The 20,804-nt window shown below is 39.1% G+C and overlaps 1 protein-coding gene and 1 pseudogene across 9 annotated transcripts in view; one reads left to right on the top strand and one right to left on the bottom strand.

Annotated features, from left to right (window-relative positions):
- Positions 1 to 20,804, top strand: part of Erc1 (ELKS/RAB6-interacting/CAST family member 1) — a 356,262-nt gene that overhangs the window by 30,330 nt on the left and 305,128 nt on the right. For 7 of the 9 annotated variants that reach the window (XM_026788065.1, XM_005365120.3, XM_005365122.3 and 4 more), the window contains exon 1: positions 1,221 to 1,889. In XM_026788065.1, the coding sequence (XP_026643866.1) occupies positions 1,221 to 1,889 (669 nt within the window). Of the gene's footprint in view, positions 1 to 1,065; positions 1,890 to 20,804 lie in introns of those variants that run through there. The other 2 variants (XM_026788064.1, XM_013352982.2) reach the window with 1 other exon arrangement.
- LOC113458039 lies at positions 7,035 to 13,599 on the bottom strand (annotated as a pseudogene).

The following is a 20,804-nucleotide window of genomic DNA, read 5'->3' as shown; positions in this document are numbered from 1 at the left end:
AAAAAAAAAAAAAAAGATTTTTGTTATGTTTAAGGTAATATTCTATAGGTTTGTTGCTGTTGATAGGACTTTGTTTTTTAGAGGCAGGGCTTCACGTATGTGAGTTTCACTTCATACTGAACTTTGTAGATGAGGATGACCTTGACCCTGCTGTTTCTACCTCTTGTGCTGTCATTACTGGTATGTGTGATTTTATGCAATGCTGGGGCTCAAGCCCAGAACTTTGTTCATGCTGGGCAGATCTTGTTTCCAAATGATCTATATTCCCAGCCTGAGTTTATTTTAAGTTAAAAGCTTATTTTTTTCTGTGTCTCTCCCTGTCCTACTCTCTCCTCCTCCTCCTCGCTCACCCCCCCCCGCCCTGCTGTGTGTGTATGTGTGTGTAATAATATGTGTTTGAGTGTTGGCAGTCATCAACCTTAGGTGTTGGTCCGGCTTTCATCTTGTTTGAAGCAAGGTCTCTTTGTTCTTTAGCTGGCCGCTAAGCTTCTGGGAATGTTCCCTTCTTTGTGTCCCATCTCTTCATAAGACCACTGGAATTTTAGCTGCATGCTGTAGCATACAGTTCTACCTGGGTTCTGGGGTTATGACCTCAGGTTCTCACTTTACCCTAACCGTAAAAACTATTTTCTAATTGTTATTCCCAGTGTATATGGAAGTATTGGTATTTAAATATTAATCTTGCACCTGACTAGTATGTTTAGCTGTTATTAGTTCTGATAATATGTTGAAGTATTAATGTTTATATATTGATCTTATATATGACTAATGTATTGAGTTCTTTTATTAGTTCTGATAATGTATCCAGGTATTGATATTTAGACATTGATCTTATGAGAGTAATAGTCTGAGTTCTGTTCTTCAGATGTGTGTCACTTTGTAATTATCAATTGATACTCTCACATTTTCAGTTAGAAAAACATTGCATTATGGGTAATGTGATTTTTTTTAAAGCTCTGAGAATATTAATGAAAGGAGATTCTTCCCCAAATAAAGGTAATAGAACATTTCTGAGAAGGGAAATATTTATTATTGGGGATTTAATGTGTGATCTTTTCATTACAGATATGGCATAAGATATTTCTTCAAGATTGGACAGCTGGTGACCTGCTATTTTTGATAGCCTTAAGCTGACTTTATAGCCATAGAGAAACCTCACGGAATTACGTTGTTGTTTTTTGCTTTACACCATTTCTGGCACCTAAGTTCATCCTGCAACCATGTATGGAAGTGCTCGATCAGTAGGGAAAGTGGAACCAAGCAGCCAGAGCCCTGGGCGATCTCCTCGGCTTCCACGGTCCCCTCGCTTAGGTCATCGGCGAACAAATAGTACAGGAGGGAGTTCTGGAAACAGTGTTGGAGGTGGCAGTGGGAAAACCCTGTCAATGGAGAACATACAGTCCTTAAATGCTGCCTATGCTACATCTGGCCCCATGTACCTAAGTGACCATGAAAACGTGGGTTCAGAAACACCTAAAAGCACCATGACACTGGGTCGTTCTGGGGGACGCCTGCCTTATGGTGTTAGGATGACTGCTATGGGCAGTAGCCCCAATATAGCAAGCAGTGGGGTTGCTAGTGATACCATAGCATTTGGAGACCATCACCTCCCTCCTGTTAGTATGGCGTCCACCGTACCTCACTCTCTTCGTCAGGCAAGAGATAACACCATCATGGATCTGCAGACACAGCTGAAGGAAGTACTAAGAGAAAATGATCTTTTGAGGAAGGATGTGGAAGTAAAGGAAAGCAAATTAAGTTCTTCGATGAATAGCATCAAAACCTTCTGGAGCCCAGAGCTGAAGAAAGAGCGAGCCTTGAGAAAAGATGAAGCTTCCAAAATCACCATTTGGAAGGAACAGTTCCGAGTTGTGAAGGAAGAAAACCAGGTTAGTTTCATTTGTACATTTATCTTTATGGGTTGAATTCAAATATATAAATAAAACAAGGGATTCCTTTTCCTTCTTGTCTTAGATTTCTCCCATCTTTGTTCCTTTATTTTTTATCCTGTTTACTTTAGAATTCTGTTTCTACTTTCTTAGTTTTTTCCAGATTTTGGTCCTGTACATGGTCCACAGGTATGTTCAAGCAAAATACTTACACACATAAATTAAAACAAACAAAAAGTCTTAAACTGGTTGGTGGTGGCACAGGCCTTTAATCTCAGCACTCATAATGCAGAGGCAGGTGAATCTGTGTGAGTTCAAGACCAGCCTGGGCTACACAGTGAGTTCTAAAAAAACAAACAAAAAAGTCTTAAAAATTTTTGAGTACTGCCTTGGCTACATAGTGAATTCAGGGCTAACTTGGGGATATATGTTGAGATCTTATCTCAAAATTAAAACCAAACAAACACAGGTCTGCAGATGCAGTTCTGTGGAAGAGCAGTTTCCTAGCATGTGGAAGGAGATTCTTGGACCTGTCTTGCTGCCTTAGATTGTTTTGAGTGTTCCAGGGTTACAGTTTCATGAGTCATTGCCTGTATTGGAGTGGGTTTTTTGTAACACAATTACATTTGAGTCATCTTTACTCCTGTAAGTAACCCCTCACACATATTCTTTTTTTTTTTTTTCCGAGACAGGGTTTCTCTGTGGCTTTGGAGCCTGTCCTGGAGCTAGCTCTGTAGACCAGGCTGGTCTCGAACTCACAGAGATCCGCCTGCCTCTGCCTCCCGAGTGCTGGGATTAAAGGCGTGTGCCACCATCGCCCGGCTCACACATATTCTTGTAAGTAACTTTAATAAAAAAAAATTCATTGGTTCACCAAAATAAATAAATAAAAGGTTCAATATGCTTTTAAACAATTAAAGTCAATTCAGCATTCTCCCCATATATGTAACTTAGGGTGGCATGGAGCTCTCCTGTCTCCACCTTAAATGCTTACGCAGCCTTGTGTTAGCTTGCCTGACCACTAGTCTAAGGTGATCTTTTCAAGAGTAGCCTCTTTGTCTCTCTCTCTGTCTGTACAGAAATTTAAAGCAAATTTGGTGTTAAACAAAGATACTATTGAATTACCTACTCATCTATGTGCCTTGCTGAAAATATCATGACCAGTAAGGTAGTTTTATTGTCTAGTGACTTGGAAACGTCTATTTTATTGAGGAAAAACATTACTAGCATTTTTTAAATTTTGAAATAGATAAAGTATTTTCTTATGTTTATGCTTTAGAAAGTATGGGGGTTGGGAGAGAAACCAGTGCAATATCCTTTCTCCAATTATCACACTACATTCAAAGGCAAAATATTTAAACTTTCAAGAAGACAGTTATGGGTACTTCCTTTTTTCTGGAAAAGAAACAATCCACAGGTTTTTCATGCCAAGAAAACCTTTATGTGCTGAAGAGGGTGAGCACTGCTTTATCTGGGTCCACCCCATGCTCTAATTAAACACCAGTGCACATCAGTGCCCACCAGTGCTGGCAGAGACATTCTTCCCGCACCACTGTAATTACTACAGAGTTCTAAAATTGGTTAACTTCGGTTCAAAAAACAAAGGGTGCAATTTTAAAGACAGTACAGTGAGATACAGAGGCTGAGAATGCTAATTAATAGATTATAGTCAGCTAGTGGTAGGCCCCTAATTATATAGTGTATTCATTATCCTCTTCGTAGCTCCTAGAGGTCAGACATCTTTCATTTGTGAAGAAGACTGGTTTATTAGACTTTATAGCAATTAAATACATTTCTCTATTGCAGCTTGAGCCTGGGGATTTTGGTCCATTTTAAATGTTTGATCTGATTGAGCTGGGTCCAGAATCCTATTAGTATAAAAACATATTTGCTTAAGATTGCTTGGTGTGCCTGCTTCATTATTATGGCATTCTTGTAGAAGCTTGTTTCTAAAATAAGAATTCACAGATGTTTTTATATCTTGGACTCCTTCTGTTACTTTACTTTGAGGTAGCTGATGATTGGAGAGCTAGGAATGTGTGTGTGTGTGTGTGTGTGTGTGTGTGTGTGTGTGTGCACGCACACACGTTGGTGTATGTGTGTATATCCATATATGTTTTGACAGAGAAGTTCGTTTCTTCTAAAAAATTATGACTAAGGAAGACTTTAGTGTGAGCTTGATGGAGAAGAATGAAACCTTCCTGTGAGATTTGTGCAGTTGCAGAGCTAATGAGAAGCTTTTGAATAAGTTACAGATATTTTATTTCAATCAGCTACTGTACTTTTTTTGAAAGGGTTGTTTGTTTATGTATGTGAGTGCTTTGCCTGCATGTAAGCCTGCACACCAGACGAGGCATCAAACCCTATTAGACATGGTTGTGAGCCACCATGTGGTTGCTGGAAGAGCAGAGCAGACAGTGTTCTTAACCTCTGAGCCATCTTTGCAGTTCCTCACTTTCTTGATTATGCCTTATAAGAATTCTATGTGTTGAATTTAGTTGGATGCTCATTTTAAAAATCATTATTTGATAGCAGAGGCGGTGACTCAGTTGGTATAAGGTAAGCCTGAGGACCTCAGTTTGATCCCTATATCCCATGTAACAGCTGGGCATGGTGAGGTGCACCTGTAATTCCAGCACAGAAGACAGCTTGCTGCCCAACTAGCTAGTCTGGTGACATCTATAAAATCAATGTTTAAAGAGAGATGTAGTCTCAAAAAATGAGGTGGAGAGTGATTCTGGAAGACATGTGACATCAAGCCTTAGCTTCTGTACGAACACATGGATATGTGATGTGCTTGCATACTTGCATGCTCACATGCCTGCACATTCATGCACACACATACACAAAATAATTATTTTAATGTTCTGTCACTGAAATTTTGTTTGAACAAAATATTCTGTTTAATATTTTAGGATACCAAGTATGTGCCTTTAATTTTTTTTGTTTGTATTTTGTTAGATTTTGGGCATGTGTGCAGATAGGCCTGTGCCGTGGTGCATGTGTGGATGTCGGAGGACAGCTTCTGGGAGATGGTTTTCATTTTTCTTGGTGGGTTCTGAGGAGCACACTCAGGATCTGGAGATGAATTCTTTTGTCTGTGGAACCATCTAGATACCTCTCATGTTTTCTTTTTGTACAGAGTATTTATTATTTTTGAAATTTGATGCTTCTTTTCTTCTATTGAGGTGCTCAGGTTTGAACCCAAGGTCTCCTATGTGATAAACAAATGCTTTACCACTGAGCTTCTATACCCCTAGCCTAGGATTTTGATTTTGATTTTAATTTTGTTTATTAGACTTTGCATGCATAGGAATAGGTAAATGAACATGAGACATTTCTTCTTAAATTTACTTACCTGGAATGTAGTGGGATAATTGGGAAAAATAAGTCAGTGACTCAAAGTTGCATCAATATCTGTTATGGTTTACTTGTAAGGGTATTATTTTCCAGAGAATTAGTCTGTTCTTTCTCCTCTTGAATTCCTTGATGTAATCTAGTGTGGGATTCCTTTTAAAATTTAAATTTTAATTTTCGTTCTTTGGTTTTCTGAGACTGGGCCTCACTATACTGGTTTTTGATTTTCCTACTTGGCATTGAGTGCCAGGGTCTTGTTTGTGCTGAACAACTGCTGTACCCGTTGAGTTACAGCCACTAGTGTTTCATTACAACACAACAGAATTGTTTTTAAGGATTTGCTAATTTATGATAAATTTTCAAAACCGCAGCTTAGCTATGATTTGGAAGACTCACTTTTTATTCTCTTGGCAAAAAGAATCAGAAAATGCATTTAGTATTTAGTCAGAATAATCTTTATTTTTTATAGTACTCAGGATCAAGGTGGCCAGCCATTTGGGGGGCAAGCACATTATCTCTGAACCTTTCCCCACCCTAGCTATAGTAATCTCCTTCTATCATGTAAATATCAGGAGCTAAATTCAAGTTAGCATTCTTTTTTTAAAAAGGTTTTTTTTTTTTTTTTAAAACACACACACACACACCACCCCACAAGTGTGCCTGGTACCTGTAGAGGTCAGAAGAGGTCAATGGATTCCCAGGAACTGGATTTAAAGATGGTTTTAAGCCATCTTTATGGGTGCTGGGAATGGCATCTTGGTCCTTTGCAAGAACAACAAGTGCTTTTGACCATTGAGCATCTCTCTAGCCCCCAGGTTGACCAGTGTTCCTACTTTCTGAATCATCTTGTGGCGCTAGTTTAGTAATGTTGATCAGGGAAGTCACAGTTTCATTTTACTTTTCAAAGTCATTCTGTGCCTGGCACCCAACATCCTCCTAAGAGTGCTGTTTGTGTCCATAGGTGTGTTGGAGGTCTCTACAAACAGTGGTTTACATAAGCAGTGCCTGAAGAACTAATGAAGAGAAATTAGCTCTAACAGTAGGAAAATTAGTGCAAATATTTGGGTTTTAGATTTGGAGTCCTTGGAGGAATGTATTTTCTTTTTTTAAAAAAAGTCTTAGCTGGGCAGTGGTGATGCATGCCTTTAATTGTAGCTCTCGGGAGGCAGAAGCAAGTAGATCTCTGTTAGTCTGAGGCCAACCTGGTCTACAGAGAGTTCCAGGATAGCGGGAGCTACACATCTTGAAAACCGAAAACAAAATTCTTTATGGTTCATTTATTTTTTTCCAAAATGGGAATTAAATTCATACACAAAATACCTTAATTATAGTTAAACAAGATTTAAAAAAAAGATACATGGCCAAGTAAAATATGCCTGTTATAAATTACATAAGCATATGAATTAGGAAATGTTAAAATGTTAGTTTTAGATATTTATTAAATGAAAACAATTGTATTCTTGAGTTTCAAAAATCTTTAAAAACATTGTACAATAAATTTGTACAAATTAGCTGGCATTTTGGGTAACCTTGCAGTTCATTAAAAATGAAATAAATGCTAGTAGACACTTATGCGTGGTAGTTTCCTGAGGATTTCTGTTTTTTTTTAAGCCCTTCCACATTGCCCAATATGTTTAAATATTAACAAATACAAAACATCATTTTTCTATGGCATTTTAAGCCTTAAAACATTTTACATTGTTAGATCAAAGGCTTCAATGGACTGAGAGCTCTATAAAAGGGAAATGTGTGTGAAATACATGTAGATAAGACAAATGGCTTTACCTGCTACATTGGGGCAGAAATGTAGCTTCTTAGCATTGAGGCAAAGCCAGTTGCACCTGGGTTTTGCAGAAGTCCATGCAGCTCTGAAAGGATTCTTTGTTCACTAGCACGAGTAGCACCTTGAACTCAAAGGAGCTGCTGTGCCTTGCCAGCATCTCACACAAATCCTGAAGGTACCACGAGCCATTCGCAGCTCCTAGGTGAGAGAATCCCCTTCTGTAACAGTGCTGCTGTGAGGAAGCCTGCCCCAGCAGGCAGCGTGCACACCGAGGCAGCAGCATCCACCTGTCCTTCTGATGATCCACCACATCCGGACGCACTGGGCACATCATGCTGCTTTCCCCGATCAGGCTCTGACACTTGTCTCCTTTGAACAAGCCAGTCAATATTTGAATTTCAATTTTGGTGTAATATGTATAAATGTGGTTGCCTCCACCATGGCTCAGAAAGACAAAAGAAGCCACTAGCATCTACATGGCTTGAAGTTGACATGTCATGAATTTTGGCAGTGAACTTTGGGATCATTAAAGCATTTCACTTCAATTCCTAGATCTGAAAATATTGGGGTCGGGTTGTCCCTGCCTCGGAGTGGTGTCAAGTGCAGAAGAGCTCTTGTGTTTGAAGATTGTGCAGTTCTTCACCTCTTCTAGCCTGTCTTGTACTGTTCTGCCGGGTCAGACATTTCCCTTTTGTAGAGGCATCTCTTTCTGTCCTGTTTTACTGTCATCTCTGGGCAATCCCAGGATATATTTTCTTAAAACGCTTTATCTCTTTGATGGAGGCTTCAGTTCATGGCCAGGCTTCGCCATCATTGGAAGCGGCTAGAGAGCCTTCGACAGCTGTCACATTCGCTGAGTCATTCTGCTCCCAAGCATGCCTGAGTGAAGTAAAAGGATACATGGGGATAAATAGCAGTTTGCCTCACCCCACGCTTGCTTACCCTTTTGCTTTCTTTCTTGCTTCCTCTTAAAAGTTTTTTTAACATTAAAAATTCATTTTACTATTTTCTTTGTGTGTAAATGTCTATTTGTGTGTACATTGGCACACACATGCCACAACATGTGTGTACAGGGCAGAGGACACTTGAAGGAGTTGGTTCTCTTATTTCCACCATTGAGGTCCTAGGAACTGAGCCTAGGTCAACAGGATTTGTGGTAGGTGCTTTTACATGCTGAGTCACCTTGCCCTCCCCCCAGCTTTGTTGAGATATAATTTTGAAAGTTATTATTTCTTTGTTTCTTCATCTGATTTTTGAGAAGAATTTGAAGAATGTGGTAGTAACTTGGCCTAGGAGTTCTTGGACAGTGTATTGAATGACATAAATGGCTGTTTGAGAGCAGCCATAGTTGCTGCCAGCAGAGGTGACAGGAGGAAAGATGACAGGGAAGGTCTATGGAGAGGGCGAACATTTGTGAGATATTTTTGGACAAAGACTGTCAGCAAGAGGGAAATGTTTTGTAGCATTATTAACAATAGAGAGGACTTAGAGAGTGGAGCGGATTAGAGTAAGAAACGGTGAATTTAGTTAAATATTTGAATATAGGTTTCTCATAAGATTTTGGAAATACTGTGACCAATGAGTGTGACCTCAGATACTTTGATGTGAATACTGTAATATGATGTTGATGTCAGGGAATTTACTGGAAGTGCAAAAGTAGAGGCTGCTGTCTGCTCCAGCACCTGAGCATCTGGAGGAGGGAGGGACGGAGAAGTAGAAGCTGCTGTCTGCTCCTGCACCTGAGCAGCTGGAGGAGGGAGAAACTGTTAGATGGTAGAGCCTTACATGGATTTTTTTCATCCAGTTCTATTTTTTTTTGTGTTTTGGTTCAATAAATTATGTTATTTTTCTTTGAAGGCAGATGATCTCTGACAGTCTCTGAACTTTCTGAAAGTTACTGTGCACTCTAAAAAGTTAAGTCCGTGTGTCTGTGGTCGTCTCTCCTAGTCTTTCATTCTAGCCAACAAGTACAGTGGAGTTTATGTGATGAGCTAGGAGGAAATTTCTGAAAAAGAGAAATATTGCAGAAGATGTGCCCTCAGTGAAGCAACAGTTTTGTACTGGAAATGTTCTGTTCCTCCTGTACAGACAAAGTTGGCAATGCTTTCACGAGCTGGCTCTATGCTGCATGTGCATCTCTAAAAATACAACTGTTTTCTTCTGAAATTGGAACTTAATCCTTAATACACATTAGATACTTTCACTTATCCTTGTTACTGGCAGTAATGTTCATTGAAAATTTCTCTTTAAGCTGGGTGTAGTTTTGTGCATGCCTTTAGTCCCAGTGTTTGAGAGGCAGAGGCAGGTGGATCTCTCTGAATTTGAGGCCAGCCTGGTCTACAGAGTATGTTCCAGGACAGCCAGAGCTGTTACACAGAGAAACCCTGTCTCACAAAACAAAACAGGCAAGATATGTTTTGTATATATTGCTCTTGTTTTATATATATATATGTTTATATATTTTATATTATATATTTATGTTTATTATGTATTTGCAAAAATGGTGCATGACTGACCATATAAATATATTTGTTACACTAAGTGGGAGAATTAAACATTTTTTATAAAAATAACAATGACAATAATTATACTTTTTAAAATATTAGTATAAGTAACATTTTAAAAATATAAGTAGCATTTTTTTTTATTTTTTTAAATTTATTTATTAATTATACAGTGTTCTGCCTGCATGCATGCCTGCAGGCCAGAAGAGGGCACCAGATCTCATTACAGATGGTTGTGGGCCACCATGTGGTTGCTGGGAATTGAACTCAGGACCTTTGGAAGAGCAGGCAATGCTCTTAACCTCTGAGCCATCTCTCCAGCCCAAGTAGCATTTTTTAAATCTTCAAACTTCTGTCATGTCTGGCATGGCAGAAAGAGCTGTGATAGATCATGTTCATTTATTTAGTGTCTTGTAATTTGTCTTAAAGTATATGAAAAAATAGACCTCATGCAAATGGGTTATCAGAAAAGGCAGTGTCTTTAGATAATTGATTTTTTGTTTGTTTGTTTGTTTGTTTGTTTTTGAGATAGGGTTTCTGTGTGTAGTTTGGCTCTCCAGGAACTCTCTCTGGAGACCAGGCTGGCCTCAAACTGTCAGAGATCTGCCTATGTCTTCTGTGATTAAAGGCATGCACCACCACTGCCCAGTTTATAACTGAGGATTTTTAAGAAAATTCAAAATTCAACAAGTAATAAATTTTTTCAAGGTTGTTGGGATCAAACTCAGCCCTTACAGGTAAAGTGTAGTCTTCTTATAAGTTTCACCAGTTCTGTTTTAAGGTTTTATTTATTTACTTATTTTGCGTGTGTTTGTGTGAGCTGGAGAGCACAGACATGTACATTCTGTTACATATGTGTAGAGGTCAGAGGACAACTTTTTGTGAGCCATTTTCTTTCTTTCTGACTTGTTTTGAGTTAGGGTCTTTTACTGTCTTTGTCACTGCTGTACTGTGTATGCATATGCAAGCTTGCTTCATACGTGGGCTTCCCACTGACTTTCCTGTCTTTGCCTCCCAACTCACTGAGTGCTAGGATTATAGATGCCTGCCACCCTCTGGCTTAAATTTACATGGATTCCAAACTCAGGTTGCTAACTTGCTCTATTGGTAAGTACCTTTTTCTGCTGAACCATCTCCCTGGACCTTATCAGTTTTTAAGTGAGGGCAATAAATTTTTAATTGTTGCAATGTTTAAGTAAGAGTAAAGGAAATAGTATTATAAAATTGTGGACAAATGTGTGAAGTCGTGTGCCTTTAATTTCATCACTTGGGAGGCAGAGGCAGGTGGGTTTCTGAGTTGGAGGCCAGTCTGGTCTACATAGTGAGACCCTGTCTCAGAAAACAACACAAAAAAGCTTGGACATTACTGTCTGACATAAATATGCAGTCCAGTAAATGTTTAGTTGATTAAAGAGTTAAATATCACCTGAATATAAATTTTATGTATTTTTCAACTATGAATGTACCTTATAATCTGTTAGAAGAAGGCCGTCAGTAGCATGGTGCCCATAAGGCCTTTTAGAAAGTGGGTCACAATGCTTATTAAACATTGTAGATAACTAACGTGGGTAGCAGGTCAGCCTTAATACTCCTGTAGGAGTTACCAGGAACTTTGAGTAGGGTAATTAGTTTGCAGGGTTTTCAGTTACAGTGATGTTCATTATTTAACGTTTTCATTTCCATAATGACTCATCTGTGAATTATAAAGTGCTTTCCCAAAAGGAATGTAATGCTGGAATTTCTTTCCCTGCCCAAAGTGTGTGTTGTGTTCTGTTCTACCGTCTCTCCCTCCTGTAGTAAGGAGTTTCAGGCTGATTATTTAGGAACTAAACACTGCAAATAATTTCAACTATGTGTCCTTGTGTGAAGAAAACTTAGCCTCCTAAAGGCCGTGGAGAGTTCTTCAGTGTAGCCAGCGTCCAGTCTGTCGTTTAAAACTATTAGATTTTTCCACTCCTTTTCTTTTTAAACTTTTAACAAAAGGTTTTGCTGAAACCGTTTATAAATGCATACCATTGAAAAGTAAACCATGTTCACATTATTCTAATTATTTGTTTTGTTTATATTAAAACTGGCTTTCCATGTGACAGACACACCTTGAGTTTTATGTATCTTGTAGTAGTTCTGTCTATGAAAATGTTTTTGTAATGGTACTACTGCCAAATGTGTGTCTGGGTGTCGATAACCGTTTTAGATGCTGCTGATAACTACTCTAGAGCACTTGGAGATACACTGTAGATCCTTTTTGTTTTGGTGGGTGTGGTGTATGGATGTGTTCATGTAGACTTGCACATGCGTATGCTTTTATGTGGTGACGAAAGATTGACATTGGGCATCTTTCTCAATCGCTTTCTACCTTATTTTTAAGTTATTTATTTAATTTTTTGGAGGTTGGGCTGGCACATGATAGTGCATGTGTGGTACCCAGAGGACAACTTGTTCTCTCCTTCTGTCGAGCAGGTTCTGGGGATGAGCTTCAGGCTTGGTGGCATATGCCCATGCCTGCTGCGCCATCTCTCTGTCCCTTCACCTTGTTTTGTTGAAGTAGGGTCTTCCCTTGGATCTAGAGTTCATCTCTTCAAGTAGCCTCTCAGGCCAATGAGCTCCAGGGATTCAGTTCTCTGCCTGCCCCTCTCCCCCCCACCACACACACAATGGGTGTTTGGGAATTCAAACTCAGGCTCTGGTGCTTGCTGACAGGCATGTTACCAGTTGGCTCCTGTCTCTGGTACTTTTTATAGATGCTTTTGTATATATTCTTTAAATTTTTTTTGAAATTATATAATCACATTTTTCCCGTTCACTCCTTCCAACCCTTCCCTTGCTCTCTCTCTCTCAAATTCATGGCCTCTTTCTTTAGTTCTCCCTATATGCAACCTGTTCAGTCCATATGATGTTACCTGTATATGTATGGTCTCAGGGATGACCACTTGATACTGGATAACCAGTTGGAGAGTCCTTCCCTACTGAAGACCATTTTTACCATTCTCTGCATTCCCTGTTGTCTGTAGTGCTTTGTCAGGGATTGAGGCCCTGCCAGTTTTCTCTCTTTGATGTTAGCATGTTCATTGATGTTGACATTGTTCAGATATTGTCTAGGTAGCCATGTTGATGAGACTTAATGGGTGTAGGCTCTGACATTCTAGGTGATACAGCCTCATAGCAAACTTCCTGTCTCTGTGTTTTACAGTTGTTTTGCTCCCATTTCTTCCATGATCCCAGAGCCTTAGATGCAGGAATTGTGTTGCAGATGTAGCAGCCGGGACAGAACCCAACAGGATCTCTTGTTCTGTACATTTTATTTGGTGTGGTTTGCTAGAATTGTCTTGTCTGTTGCAAAGATAAATTTCTGTGATGAGGGATGAGAACCACACTTATCTGTGACTATAAGATCAAATATTTAAAATGTTGCTAATAATTATGCTGGCTTAATAAAACGGTAGTTGTAGATTCACCCCCAAAATTTATGACCTCACTAGCCCTGTGTGGTTTGATAGGTGTCCAATACCAGCATGGATTCCTCTTGTTAAGTAGGCATATAATTTATAATCTTCACAATAGTCCTTTAGATAAGTGATGCTGTCTTCATTTATAGATGAAGGAACTGAAAATTAACAGAGGGACATGTGGATTTTGTGTAGGTCTCACTTTTGGTTAGCAACAGATATTTATCTGGTTACAAAGCCAACTAAAGTGTGATTTTGGTGTTTTCACTTAAGCACAAGAGAGTGAAATGTCAGTGCATGTTTAAAATATTATTGGGGCTGGAGAGATGACTCAGTTGTTAAGAGCACTTGTTCTTGCGTAGGCTCTGGGTTCAGTTCTCAGCACCCACATAGTGACTCACAGCCATCCCTAACTCTAGTTCCGAGGGATGCAATACCCTTGTCTGACCAGAGGTACTCAGCACATATATACATGTAATCAAAACACCTATACACAAAAATTTGTAAAAATAAATTGAAAAAATTAAAATATTTATCAGAGAGACATCAGAGAGAGTTTGCGAACCTCTTTTGGGTTGCTTCTGATTGACCTGGATCAGCAGTTCATTCTTCAGTGACATGGTCCTGATGGGGAGGTCCCAGGGGAGTGGAAAGTTAGAGAAGATTATAGGTGGAGGATAGTAAGCCTGGCACAGACTTTGTCTTATGCAAGCAGGTTTATTAAGAAGTTTTTAAAAGTACATTAAGTGTAGAGACTGCATTAAAAAGTCATCCATGTTTTAATTGAAGAAGTAATTCCAAGAATAGAACTAGTATTATGGTAGGATACCTCACTTTAGAGGGTTCATATTGAGAGCAGGGGTTGAGAGCATAGGAATCTGTTGAGATTTTTGAAATGTAACTTGAGTAGGTTAAGTATCTCTTCTCTGTCAGCACCTCACTGTCACATGTCAGTACTTTTTCTTTGTTCATAGATTTACTCTGTGTGTGTGGGGTGGAGTTGGGGGGTGCATGTGTGTAGTTAGGTGCACATTAGTCCTGGAGCTCCCGGAGGCCACAGGAGTCAGGTCCTCCAGGAGCTGGAGTTACGGGAGGTTGTGAGCCAGTTGATTTAGATATTTAATTCTGGTCCTCTTAATTGCTAAGCCATCTCTCCAGCCCTTCATTGCTTGTTTTAATTAGGCAGAGAATATTAGATCAACAAATCCCAGACTTGATGTAGCATCTTTAAAACTTGTTTATCTTTTTGGTGTGTACATATGTGCCATGGTGTGCACTGTGCATGGTGTGTACGGTGTGCATGTGGGCGTCAGAGCATAGCTTGGGGGAATTGGTTCTCTCCTATCATGAGGGCTACAGGGCTCAACTCAAATCACCAAGTTTGGTGGTAAGCAACCTCATCTAACAAGCCTTTTCTCTGGTTCCAGATTTAATTATGCACACCAATAAAAATCTTAAAAGTAGGAAGAAATAGGGAATAATGATAAGACTGGCCTGAGTTAGATAGAAACTGCATTTGCTGTTACTATTTCTTTATGAAGGAAGAAATAGGGAATAGTGGTAAGACTGGCCCGAGTCTGTCAAGTAAAAACTGCATTTACTGTTACTTTATGAAAGAAAAGATAGCAACATCAAAAGAGTTAGAATTGAATAAAGGATGGGTCTTTGCGAGAAAGTAGCTTTTAATATAGGGAGATAGGTGGCTAGTAGGTAAAATCTCTTGCTACAAAGTTTGATAACTCAAGTCCATTCCTGTGGCCTCTGTGCTGAAAAGAATTGAGTTCTACAAGATTTCCTCTGACTCCCAAATGGATGGTATGGCATGAATGAGCTGACTGGAGCGCTCCCTCTCTCTCTTCTCCCTCCTACCTCTCCCCTCCCTTTCTGCCTTTCTCTCACCCTTTCTCTCTTTCTCTCATACACACACTAAATAAATGTAATTAAAGTTGCAGTGGCAATTTCCTGAGGGCTTGGTGGGAATTTGGTTATGGGCTAGCTTTGAGAAGCATTGGTGTGTGTGGTAGGAGGCCATCAGATTACACTTAGTGACCCTGGGGGAGGGGAGTTGTACTTCTGCAACTTCTGATTTATGTTTAATTGACAGAAAAGTCAAATTTGTGACATGAAGATTATATAAAAATTAAGTGTCTTTAAGACTTTATTGGAACAGTTGTGCTTATTCATGCATTGTCTGCTTTCACAGGAAGCTGGTAGAGTGCACGTGACCTTCACAGAGCATGCTTATTGACATAGTGTAGACAATAGTATTAATATGCTGGTAGTGTCCCCACAGAAACGGGCCCTGTTTTATGTTCTCTGTATGAGATAGGTAGTGTCTACTGTTAATTTATTGAAGTGGCAGCTGAGGCTAAGAGAGAGTGGGTATCCATGGTGACAGTGACAAGTGGCAGAGACAGAATTGTAGCCCAGAATCTGTGCTCCACATCTCAGTATAATCTCAGGACACCTAATATTTCTTTCCTTCCACACTGAGTGTTTTAGAAAAGGAAAGATTAAAGTATCTGTATATTGTAGCTGCTCACAGTTACTCTGAAGAATTGAATTCAACATTTATTACCTCATGATGTGTGAACATTTTGTTTATTTTTGTTTGACTTCATGGGTTTTCCCCAGAGGTTTGTTGATTGAGTTGTTATACTTGGTGATATTCTATTTACTGAACTTTTGAACAATAAGTATATAATTTCTGAACCATGAAAGATTTCAGTTTTTATATCATTAGGATAATAAATTATCAATTTGGGCAAAGGTAACTTCTGTTCTGCACCCTCCTCATAAATAACATATTATATTGTTTTAAAGGAACATAAATTTCCCTCTTGAGCCATCAACTTAAAGTAAAAACATTTATTGACATACACACAGAAGCCAGGAGTGTCTTTGATCCTAGCACAAGGGAGCCAGAGGCTGTTGGATCTCTGTGGATTCAAGGCCAGCCTGATCTGCATAGTGAGTTCCAGGATGGGCAGAGCCTCTCCAGGATCAAATAGAGACACCCTGTTTCAAAAACAAAAGACAACAAAATGAAATGCATACCGAAGTAACAAAAAATAAAAATTTTAAATGTCATTCTTTTTAATTAAAAATTCTTGTTTTCATAGAGTACATATGCTTTATGTGACAAGTCTGAAGGAAAAAAAATTAGGTTGCTGGTAACTGAATATTTAGATGGTACTATTCAAGCAAAACTATTCCTCTTGTTTTTTTTTAACATATTTATTGATTTATTGACTGGTTAAATTTTTTTGTTTGTTTTTTGAGACAGGGTTTCGCTGTAGCTATCAAGCTTGTCCTAGAACTAGCTCTTGTAGACCAGGCTGGCCTCAAACTCACAGGGATCTGCCTGCTTCTGCCTCCCAAGTGCTGGGATTAAAGGTGTGTGCCACCACTGCCCGGCTATTGACTGTTTAAATTTTGTTAGTATATTTATTTGTTCAAAACAATTCTTTCAACAAAACAGTCCTATTATTGACCCAGATTCACTGTAAATAGCGAATTTAGCCGGGCGATGGTGGTGCACGTCTTTAATCCCAGCACTCAGGAGGCAGAGGCAGGCGGATCTTTGTGAGTTTGAGACCAGCCTGGTTTATAGAGCTAGTTCCAGGACAGGCTCCAAAGCCACAGAGAAACCCTGTCTCGAAAAACCAAAAAAAAAAAAAAAAAGTGAATTTCACAGTGAACACCACAAGTGAGTCTGTGCAACAGACTGATTAAATTTTGTGGTGTGTGTATACACGTGTGTGTGTGTGTGTGTGTGTGTGTGTGTGTGTGTGTGAGAGAGAGAGAGAGAGAGAGAGAGAGAGAGAGAGAGAGAGAGAGAGAGAGAGCGCGCACATGTGTGCCCTGGCGGTTGTGTGGAAGTTAGAGACAACTTAGGAGTCAACTGTTTCCATCATGTGAGCTCTGGGGATCATACTCAGCTCATTGGGCTTGGTTGGCATCAGGCACCATCATCCACTGAGCTGTCTTCCTGGCCTACCTTTTTTATTTTGAGAAAATAAGGCTTTCAGAGGAGGAAAGCAGGTTTCAAAAAGCTGCTTGAATGAAAGAATATTTACAAATAAATTAGAATTCATAGCAATTTATATTTTACAAAAATGCTTTTAAAAATTCCTTTTTTTAAATTTTGTTTTTTGACATCTCACTTTAGAGCCCAGCATGGTCTTTGAACTTGAGATCTTCCTGCCTCAGCCTTTAGAGTACTTGGAATTGCACATGTCTGCCTCTTGGTCTAGCTTAAGTGATGTGCTAAAGGCAGCTTTCTTATATTCTAGATACTGCATAGATTGCTGATTTAAATAAAAAGAGGTCTTTGTAAGTTAGAGAGAGGTCTCAGTGGCTCCTCTCCCAGAGGACCTGGGTTCAGTTCCCAGCATCCATGTGGTGGCTCACTATCCCTAGCTCCAGTTCTAGGGTTTCCAACACCCTCTTCTGACTGGTATGGGTACCAGGCATATATATGGTACATATTCATACATTCAGGCAAAACACTAGTATACATAAAAAAGAAATAGAGGCTTAATGTCTTCATTCTTTCTGTATTAAATTGTACTGTATTTTGAGATTTAAAAGTAATAGGTGTGGTAATAGTTGGAAAGCTGAGGCAGGAAGACTGTATAAGGTAAATCTGGGCTTCATAATGAGAACCCAGCCAGTCAGGAATGCATAGCAAGACCCTGTCTCAAAGAGCAAAAACAAAAAGAGCAATAGCAGTTAATGTTGATTTTATTACCCAATAATTTTACCTTTTTAAAGTTGAAAAACCAAAGTAGGCTTTAAATGTAGATATAGATGGGGGCTACTGAGATAGTGGTGAAGGTGGAGTTTTGATTTGTGGGTTCATTTTTATCCTGCTACTTGGGAAGTTGATTTACTGAATAATTTTGAAAAATTTAGAGCTTGCTTACAACTTTAAATACAATGCATGTGTAAAACCGATGAGAAGAAATTGATTTTATTAGTGTTGGCAGATTTCTGTTCTTTTTTTTCTCCCTCCCTCCCTTCCTCCCTTCCTCCCTCCCTCCCTCCCTCCCTCCTTTCCTTCCTCCCTCTCTCCTTCCTCTCTTCTCCCCTTCTCTCTTCTTCTCCCTTTCCTCTTCTTCCTTTCCTCTCCCTTTCCCCCTCCTCCCCCCTTTCCCTTGCCTCTGTATTTGGATGCTGGTATTACAGGTTTGAGGCAGCATTCTCAACTCTGATCTTTAGCTCCCTCTCTCCTCCACCCTTTCTTATCCTCCCCTCCTCTTTGCTTCTAGGTTATTGCTTTTTAATAGATAGGGTTTCATAATTTATCATGAGTACAGTCCATTATATAGATAGCTACAGTTAAAATCTAAAATTTGAGTGCCTAGATAGAGGTGGCCTGTTGCAGTTCTTGTGACAGATGGCTTTCCCCTTTCCTTCCTCCTCTGCTGTTTTTTTTTTTCCCCAGAGAATAAATTCCATGTGTTCTCCATTTTGGCTCTAGTTGTTTTCTGCCCACTCATTGGCTTCAGAGGAACTTCAAATTGGATGTACTGGCTATTGGCATTGTAGCAAGAAGTGGATACAAAGTGTGACTCCTTGTGCCAAGTGTTCATTTACCAGAAACATTGCAGCTTCATAAAATTAAACATTATTTCTTAGTCATTCTGAGTGAAGCTGAATTTTATTTCTTTTTAAGAACATACTTTGTAAATTTATTTTGTTTTTACTTATTTGTGTATGTATGTGTCCGTATGTGGCTATGTGCACATGTGTGTAGGTATCTGCGGTGGCCAGCGATATCAGATCGCGCTGGAGCTGGAGTTCTGGGTGCTGGGAACTAACTCATTGTGAGCTCCCAGTGCAGCAGCACTCTCCAGCTCCAGAATGGACTAGGAAACTGTTGTTACACTTCTCTACCCTAGTGAGACACACTTCCTCCAACAAGGCTACAACTTTCTAGTCCTTCCCAAACAGTTCTGCCAGTCGAGGACCAAGGATTTGAACATAATGAGTTGTGGAGAACATTCTCATTCAAACCACCACATCTCCCCTCCCCCTCTTGTACAGGTTAGCCTCTATGGCAATTCCCTGCCAGTTTCCTGAGTGCTAGATATGGCTCCTTGTAGGCTTCTCTTTTAAAATATAACACTTATTTTATTTTACTGTGATTTTTGTGTTTCAATTGGATGCCTTTCCCCCCTTTTAAATTTACTTTGTACTTTGACTATTTGGCTAGCAAGTGAAAGTACTTAATCTTGAAGAGTTCATAATTCAGCAGTTAGACAAAATGAGTGTTAGCTGTTTTTCTCATGGTGTATCACTGCATGTTCTGGTAATACATTGTGATTATGTATGTGATTTCCCAATGAGAAGAAGGAAGAGATCTAATTGCATTCATTCCTATAAGATGACTTGGTATTTCAACATAGCATGGACTAATTAGTATGTCAGGAAGTATGCATTGAGTGTTTTCCATGAATGCCAGCTAGCATGCTTGTTTTTTGACGGATTTAAAAAAAGGAAAGCAGAGAGAAAGAGGAACAGATATGCACTTAAAGAGTTTAGAATCACGTGAACGTGGAATATGCATATTGTGTTTATAAACAAGATTTTTGGGAGCAGTCAAATTCCAGAGTATTTTGACATGGGTACTTCAACAGTGGAGTTATTTATAAGTTGAAGCTGTTTCCTCACATAGGTATAACTTTTTAAAATATGAGTGAAATATTTAATGTTAAAGATTTCCTTGAATTTCATGTTTTACATGTAAGAATATAAAATTAGTATATCTGAAAATATGTATTTCCCGCAATGTTGGTACTTTCAAATTACTGTAATTTGGAGATGTTCATTATCCATTAGAGGGAACATGTAATATGTGTGTGTGTGTTTGTGTGTGTGTGTTTGTGTGTGTGTGTATGTATGCGTGTGTCTTAGAAGTAGTATAGCTTCATTATAGCATCATTTTATCACAAACTGTGAAATCAGTAAGCTCAGAGATTACGGATCCAAGGAATGCAGAGAGATTCCCGATCGATACAATGAAGATAATACTATATCATGAGGGAAATGCGGGATTAAATAAATTAAGATTCATGGAGCATTTAGGATTGGGAATTACATGTGGTAAGTACCCGTTCCTTGTTACTGTCTTCACTGCAGTCTCTCCTATAAAGTTCATATTGAAACAGAAACCCAAAAAGATCTTTTTTAGTGTGTTTCTCAGTGTAGGATTATTGATTAAAAGTTTTTATTAGTACTTTTTTCCTTGTAACGAACATGAATTTGTCATATAATAAAGTAAAATATGCCAAAGACTAAGTCCTTACATTTATATGTCATTACAATCCAAAATATCAGAATTAATCACCTAGAATTTAGTCCGTTTTTGAATACTATTGAGTGAGCTGTAATACTTACTGTTTAGAATAATATCTGGGTGGTAGTGGCACACGCCTTTAATCCCAGCACTAGGGAGGTAGAGGCAGGTGAATCTCTCGGTTTAAGGACAGCCTGGTCTACAGAGTTGAGTTCCATGATGGCCAGGATTATTACAAGAGAAACTCTTGTCTTGAAAAAATAAAAAACGAAGAAAACAAACAAAACCCCCCAAGCCTCCTAAAACCCAAAACAAAAACAATACCCCCCCAAAGAATAATAAACATGATGGGTGGGGGTAAACTTACAGAACCTCGTGTTCGTATTTCTTCACAGTATTGTTGAAATAAGAGCAGCGGAGCTGCATCCCGCCGCCTGCATGGCTAGCTTAGCTTATGCCCCGAAATAATTACACGGAAACTGTATTCTTTTAAACACTGCCTGACCCATTAGTTTCAGCCTC

This window comes from Microtus ochrogaster, unplaced genomic scaffold (genome assembly GCF_000317375.1).
Source record: "Microtus ochrogaster isolate Prairie Vole_2 unplaced genomic scaffold, MicOch1.0 UNK1, whole genome shotgun sequence".
In the NCBI taxonomy this organism is placed as follows: domain Eukaryota; kingdom Metazoa; phylum Chordata; class Mammalia; order Rodentia; family Cricetidae; genus Microtus; species Microtus ochrogaster.
This window is presented reverse-complemented; position numbering and strand designations above follow the sequence as displayed.